General features: G+C 37.7%; 1 protein-coding gene across 1 annotated transcript in view; it reads right to left on the reverse strand.

Annotated features, from left to right (window-relative positions):
* Nucleotides 1-7,619, reverse strand: part of NTN4 (netrin 4) — a 98,918-nt gene that overhangs the window by 25,361 nt on the left and 65,938 nt on the right. Inside the window, exon 5 of the mRNA XM_018563407.1 lies at nucleotides 7,087-7,275. Coding sequence (XP_018418909.1) covers nucleotides 7,087-7,275 — 189 coding nt within the window. The remainder of the gene's footprint in view (nucleotides 1-7,086; nucleotides 7,276-7,619) is intronic.

Here is a 7,619-nt window from a genome sequence, read left to right on the forward strand (position 1 = left end):
TTTTATTTAATTCCATTCTTCCCTCTTTTATTACTCCTTTAATTTTTTCCCCCTGTATTTATGCATCGTATATATGTGTGCTACAATTAGAACCTTGTAGATGTTTTCTGTTGGTATACACTGATAAATAGCATGTGTGGGTCTTTATGTCTTATTGTTGTGAAGCTACAGGCACACATATGTACACTGAGTGGCCAGATTATTATGACCACCAGACGTTTGTAGGCAAATTAGCTATAATTAGCTATAATTTTGCGCTTAAGTTGCTAGAGGGTCATATCATTATAAATGTTGCTAGAGGGCCATACCATTATAAATAGGTTGTTTACCACGACAGTAGAAGTGATTTTTTTCTGAAGATATGGGTAAACAACGCGATTTAACAGCCTTTGAACGTGGGATGATTGTTGGCGCCGAGCCATGGAGCGAGTATCAGCAAAACAGCAGAATTCGTTAAATGTTCAAGAGAAGACTAGTCAATGTTAGGGCAGAACGGAGAGTGGCAAGACTGGTACAAGACAACAGAAGGGCAACAGTGCAGTGTCAGATTCCTCGCATCACCTTTCAACATCTCGTGGAGTCACGAGGCGGCCCAACGACGTTATCTCGTGGCCCAATGAAGTACTGATGGGGTGGTCATAATACTCTGGCCACTCAGTGTATGTGTTTATGTGATGTGCCCTGCAGCTTACAATCTTGTATAGTATGTACAATGTCATGCACCCACCGTGTATCCGGCTGTTGGGTTATTTGCTTCTAAAAAATAACTTAATAAAATGGAAGTAAGTAAAACAATTTGGCTGCTTGGTTGTCTTCCACCCAAACTGGCAAGTGTTGCGGTAGGGACATAAGACTGTAAAAGCAGGGACTGTGGCATGCCTATGTACTCTATCATGAACTGTAGAAAAAGTTGCTAACTTATAAAAAAAGAAAATACACTACTTACATTAAAAATATATTTACCATACATATACAGTTTCATCCAAGGCTTATGTCAGATATTCTTAAACAGTCACAAAGTCTGAAAAAAGTTTGATATGAATTATCTATCAATGTCTCCAGGCAATGGTGTTGGAGCCAAATTGGACCAAGAAAAAAAGAAAGCAGATCAAAGTGTAAATAATATATAATTGAATGCAATTTACCGCCAGCTCTTTGTGTGATGGTCGATCAGACAAGAAGTCTCTTTACTGACATTCACTTTTATTCGCCTGCTGTGACTCAGATATACATCTATGACTTCACTGAAAATATTTCACTAATAGTAAACTATTATATATAGCGAAAAATTCCAGACGATATGTTCCAGATATTTAACCCCATCTGTTTACTTTATATGATAATATTTACATAAGAATTCCCTATACCAAGCTGTCATTTGTAGCAGCATGTAAAGTATAGTTCCTTCTAAAGACTATGTCAAACACAACTCTTTTCATGCACTTGACACAAGTATATAACCTGCTTTATTACTGGTTGTGTCAGTCATACATTGAAGTGGAAACTGAACTCAAAAAGTGTATATTTGCTAGGTGTTAGGAAACATCTAGAAAGGTTAATTGTGCCTAAGCAGTACCCTAAAAATTGTTACTATTGCCTGGATTTCTTCATGAAAAATAGAAATGTAACTCCTAGCATGTGATTGTCTCTAGGCACTCCTGTGGCTCCCTTTTTTTGGGGCACAGCTTCCAGAGTTTAGTTCCTCTTTAAACGATAACTGTACTTTTAGAACACATAAGTTGTATGTCTAAAAATACCAAACAAGCTTGCAAATATTAACTGTTACATCTGCCTTTTCTTTTCCTATGCTTTAACCCTTTTACTGCCAAAGACGTAAGTAATATGTTCATGCTAGCAGGGAGCTGCTGACTCTGACTGTCAACTTTTTAGGTAGAAGTGATTTGGTACTGCACACCTGCGTGATTACTTCTACACCCCCTGCTACCAGCTTCCTATGTAATAACAATGACGTTAAGTGGACATAAAAAGGTTTGAAAAATTACAGTTAAAATAAAACCAAAATGTTAAAGCATGTTGGGTGTGGAGCAGAGACCCAGGAGAATAAAATGGTGTCAGCTGCAATTTTATGTCACATAAAATTAGCACAACAGTTTATCAGAGTAACATTTTTAGCTGTCCATCTACTAGCTTGGAGAAGGCAGGAAGGAGGAGCAGGGGAGTATCTTGATTTGCTGTGCCTGTGTGTTTGTGGAGACACACACAGCTTACTAGCACAAGGATGGCTCCATGGGGCCCTGCAAGGAAAAGTAGGCCCACCCTAAAACAGAATATCAGGGCCAGTGCTCAGGGGATCAGATAATTCTGCAGGAAGCTAAAACTTTGAAGCATCAAGGAGCAGCAGCTACTGTAAGTGATTTTATCAGCATTTGGAAAAGCTTAAGGCCTTGTTCACACTGAAAGCGTGTGCGTTCCAGAGCGGTAAGCAGTGCGTTCCAGCAGCTACCGCTCTGGAACGCACAGGCTTTCGGTGTGCACAAGCCCTAAAACCCTTTTGACTTTAATGTCAGTTTTATTCAACAAATGAGATATTATCAGTTTATGTTCCTATTATCCCAGTATCCCTTTGATTTTATGTAAATATATAGACCTGACCCAGTAAAAGGTTGTATTAGTGTGCACTAAAATTTGAATTCATTATTTACTGAAAATTTGGCTTTGATGAACTGTTGCACATACATAGTTAGTCAGGTTGAAAAAAGACACAAGTCCATCGAGTTCAACCTATATATTGCAACTAACACCATTTTATTCTCTCTGCTTCAGAAAATATATAATTTTACACCACGGCTTTGAGTCCTTTTTTAGCCCTAAAATGTGCATTTGAATATGCATGCAAAAAAGGCTCTGGCAGCAAAAGGGTTAGAAGTATTCATCAAAGGCTTAGGACATAGTGTGCACATCTTTCTGTGTGCAGTGATCTGCAGTCTGCACTGTATACGCTAGAGAGTAACATGTCTTATACTAGGATTGAGAAAGATGGCATCCCTGTAGGTGTTCATTAGTGCGTAAAAAGGATGAGAGTGCCACAGAAACTTGAATGAGTTCAGTAAGAATGTATTTACCATGACAAGAAGTCAAACACCCAGTGCATTTTGGGGATTCAGAACCCCATTTTATCTCGGCTAAGAAATGAGCAAACATAGAAACTGAGAATCTAAAAGTGCAGTTTATTACAAACACACAATCTGTTGTGAAGCAACCTTGTATAAAAAATTATATAAATAGAATCAATTACATGGAAAACTATGTATTACACTATAAAAACATCTGTTTTATGGAAAAATAGTTGTAACTATATATGTAAAACAAAATAAAATAAAATCAATGGTGATACAGGCATAATAGGAACATAAACTGATAATATCTAATTTGTTGAATTTTAAAAAAAAAGGTCCCCTATCTTTATACTGAAAAAAAACATAAATTTGTTGTAGATAGTAGGAAACAGTGTACAGTATATGAAGATAGTAGCAAAATACCCAGCACAGTGTATACAATAGTTAATAGGATGTTAAATGATTGAAAACATGATAATCAGTGGAATTGATGTGCAGAGTAAAGAACACCTGGGATTACAGTTATGCTTTCACTAAGGTAGTGATTCAGATTGTCAGATGGACAGTTACAACCAAGTAACACTGATGTTTTTAGAGTATAATACATAGCATCCCATATCATAGATTCTATTTATATAATGTTTTATACTAGGTGGTTTCACAACAGATTCTGAGTTCATAATGTCTGTAATTTTAGATCTTCAGTTTTAAACTGTTTCATGTTGTCTTGTTTCTTATCCTTGATGCGGGGGTATTCTTAACTCCTGAAACGCATTGACTGTTTGACTTCTTGCCATGATAAATTCTTACTGAATTCATTCAAGATTTTGTGGCACTCTCATACTTTTTATGCACAGACTATTCCAGGGAACCTCTGGGACACCTCGGTTGACAGAGCTGCCTCCAACAGCCTCTATCCTAAGATCTGCTTACTCTGAAGTCCAGCACTCCACCAACTCAGATTCAGTTCACTAGGCTTTCCACAACTAGATGTCTGGATTTACAATGGATGAGTAGGGCTTAGTTCTTAGCTGTTTAAGATCTGTTTCTCCAGTTATTAAATGAGTTGTCTGGTCTTTCCAACCCCCCTCTGGTTGACATCATTGTGCAATGTAGGACCAGCTCCCACCACTGGTCCTTGATTATACATAATGACATGTGCCCACCCACGTTTCAGTGCTGGACAGAAGAGGACCAGTCCACTGTCACAAAACCCAGAAATAACATATATATTAATTTTGTTATCTCAACCCCTACAAAAAAAATATCTTTTAATCCTTTCTCAACTCAGGTAAGAATAAAAAAGCATACGGATAATACAGTACCTTTAAAAATTGCTTTTCACTGTTGCATCATTGGTGCAAACTGGACTCAACAATAGTTCATGCTTCAATATCCAGAAAAAAAGATCAGGCCTATGCTTTCCTTGTAAAACCTCCATTTCTTCAACTGGATGGTGAACCCGAATAGGTTTTAAAGGACTCCTAGACTGGAGACCCTCAAAGTACAGTCCACCTCAATTTTATGGGGACTCACTGGCCAGGCATGGCCAGCACCAAAGATTTTCGTGTGAAGGATGCAAATAGTGTGCCTTTCATGCTGAGGTATGTAAGCAGCTGAGTGGGAGTTTTCTAGGTTAGAGGGCTAAGAAGAGTAGACTAGTCTTTGACCTAGTGACTTGTCCTTTTAAAACTGTGACATAAGCATGCAGCCTAAGCTGTGAAAACTTCACAGGGCACGGCTGCCATTACATGAAAATGTGACCAGTATTTCTAGTTGTTATTTAAGAATAAATACCTAGTCTTTACAATATTACTTACAGTTTAACCAGTTGACATCCGCGGTGTTAAACCCCCTTCCCATCCAGGCCATTTTTCAGTATTCAGCGCTGCGGTACTTTGACTGACATGTATTCCATCGCAATGTGTTTATTATTTAAAAGGCCTGAGCTATTTAAACTTGTGTAATCTCTCTATAACAATCTGCATTTTGTCTCTGTTTACCTTGGCTGTGACACCTGATTTTTTTCATGCAAGTAACATTTGCTTCCACATTCCCCACCTGTTTGCTGAGAAGCCAGACACCTGCACAGAATGAGGTAATATGTGCACAAACAATTCTACCTAGTGTGAAGGATTAACTTCTAGCCACAATTGAATGATACTGTATTAATATAAAGCATAGCCCAAGTGTGCTAACATCCTCACTAACCTAGAGTTAGGGCACAGATGCTGGTTCATTGTGCTAAACCTCTGTATTTGTTAGGGTATTATATAGATTGATTTCGGTAACAGCAAATTTACTAACATTTCTCAATAAAGGGTTTTATAGGCAAAATATAAAAGCATGCTAAATATATAAGACATTGCTATGCATAAAACTGGACCCAGAGGTATGCGTGTAATACAGATTTCCCCTTCAGAGATTAAAGAATTGGTTTCCCAGGGCCATGTTTACAGTAAGTACTGCAGAAGACCAATTTTGTGGAAATTTAACAGTTGAAAGGGTTAACTTTGGAGCAGTTGTAAAAAGTAGCATTAAACTTTAAACCATTTGTGAACATAGTACAAAACAAACAAAACACATTCCCCCCATCCCCGCTGGGTTGATTGACAGCAGGGATGGGAGGATGTGTAGACACAAAAACGATATCTGGCACATTCATTGCCGATATCGGTTTCAGCTTCCACCTTTCCAGCAGTCAATGCATTCCCAAAACACACAGGGAACACCTCCCTGTTGTCTGTGATGTAACACAGCCTACCTGCATAATAAACAGACAATACCCCCCCCCCTTCCCCAGGGCCCTGTGAGCAGCGACCCCAGGGACACAAACTGACCATGCCCGCACAGATTTGTCTGCTAAATACCTTGTGCAGGATCACCAGGTATTTAGCAGAAACATACACATAAAAATGACACAGGCTACATTTACTAAGCAGTGTATGAGTAACCAAACACATATATAGATTATTAATTTTTAGGGTTACATACACTTTAAGTTGTTCCTTCACTGAAAGTGAAACTTAAAAAAAAAATTTCAAACCAATGTAGGGGTTGTATAAAACTATGCTACTACACAACAGTAGGTCATCGACGTACAGGTTGTCAGGGTGAACAAACTAGATATATAGCAAGATGTATACCTGTTAAGAATTTCTAAAACCGTATTTAATAAAAATGTTAAATATGTGCATATTCAGACTTCTGAATATGTCCTTTCTCTCAGCCATAAGGAAAGAATAATATTGAAAATAAGCTTTTGTTATTAAGTGGCTCAAGTCAAGCAAATGAGTTCACTAAGAACTGTGGTTATCAAAGGATCTGCAAATGTTTTGTCATTTCTAAAAATAAAAACTCCCAGAAACAAGTACACGCCTTTCGAAGATGTATCATCAGAGTGTGGTGTGGCCTTCTCTCTGCTTTCTTTCTACAGGTACAAGGTTTACTGAATAGAAAATACACATTGTGCAATTTAAAGATCACCTTAGGACTCCGGTCTTATGCAAGATATGGGAAGCACAATACACATTTATAAATAATTGCTAAAACAACGTGTCCATATTATTACAGGCACATTGCTCACAGAAGGCATAGTGCTGGCACATGGAGCTGTTTTCAGCACCACTTTAAGTACCAGACAAAATGACCACTTCAATAGTAACCAGCTGTTGTTCAGACCCTTTGTTTAGATTCCATGATTTGTAAGAAATGGAGATTAATAGCCCTGTTGTCCACATGAGGGCAGTTCCTGAACGGCATTGAAATCTTTCAATGGAATAGGGAATGCTGTCCCAGTTTTTTGCTTCGGATAATTGTACTCAAACATGTGAAGACTGTTACTAGGAAATGAGCTCTCACAAAAAAAAAAAACTGTCACAAAAAAGTGGTGGCTTGCAGTTAAAAAAAAACAACACATAAAATACATTTACAAAACAATATATAATCAGCTTTTATTTTTTAGAACGAATTAAGGAATCATGCGGTATTAGATACATTGTCACAGTACCTTTGCAGGCCTCTTGGGCAGAAAATTGTACATTCCAGTCACGGAAGAAACCAGGCTTGCATCTCTGGCAGTTAATACCTTCAGTATTATGCTGGCAGTTATCACAAACTCCTCCACTACGGTTCCCTGATGCCAGCCATACATCAAAGTCAAAGTGGCAACTGTCAGCATGCTCATTGCATTTACACTCTGATAAAGACAAAATTGTGAACACATAATGTTAGCTACTGACTGATGGTTCATTTACAAACTCAAAAAAAGATTTATTTCCAACCTAGCCCGTAATTGTCATTATTTCAAGCTGAGTTCCTCAGTTGACAGTTAAATTCAATGAGAATCCTGTAATGTGGGGCTTCCAAAAGATACCAAGTCATATATCTGTATTTTTCTTCCAACTCAATGCTAATTTCTAGCAGATAAATGTACAGTGAGAACGATGAAAAGGGTATGGATAATAAAAAAATATATTCATATATATGATTTCAGATGCATTGAATATATATTCAATGCATCTGAAATCTGTGAAAATCCTA

This window comes from Nanorana parkeri, unplaced genomic scaffold (genome assembly GCF_000935625.1).
Source record: "Nanorana parkeri isolate BGI_ZX_2015 unplaced genomic scaffold, ASM93562v1 scaffold661, whole genome shotgun sequence".
NCBI classification, from domain to species: Eukaryota; Metazoa; Chordata; class Amphibia; order Anura; family Dicroglossidae; genus Nanorana; species Nanorana parkeri.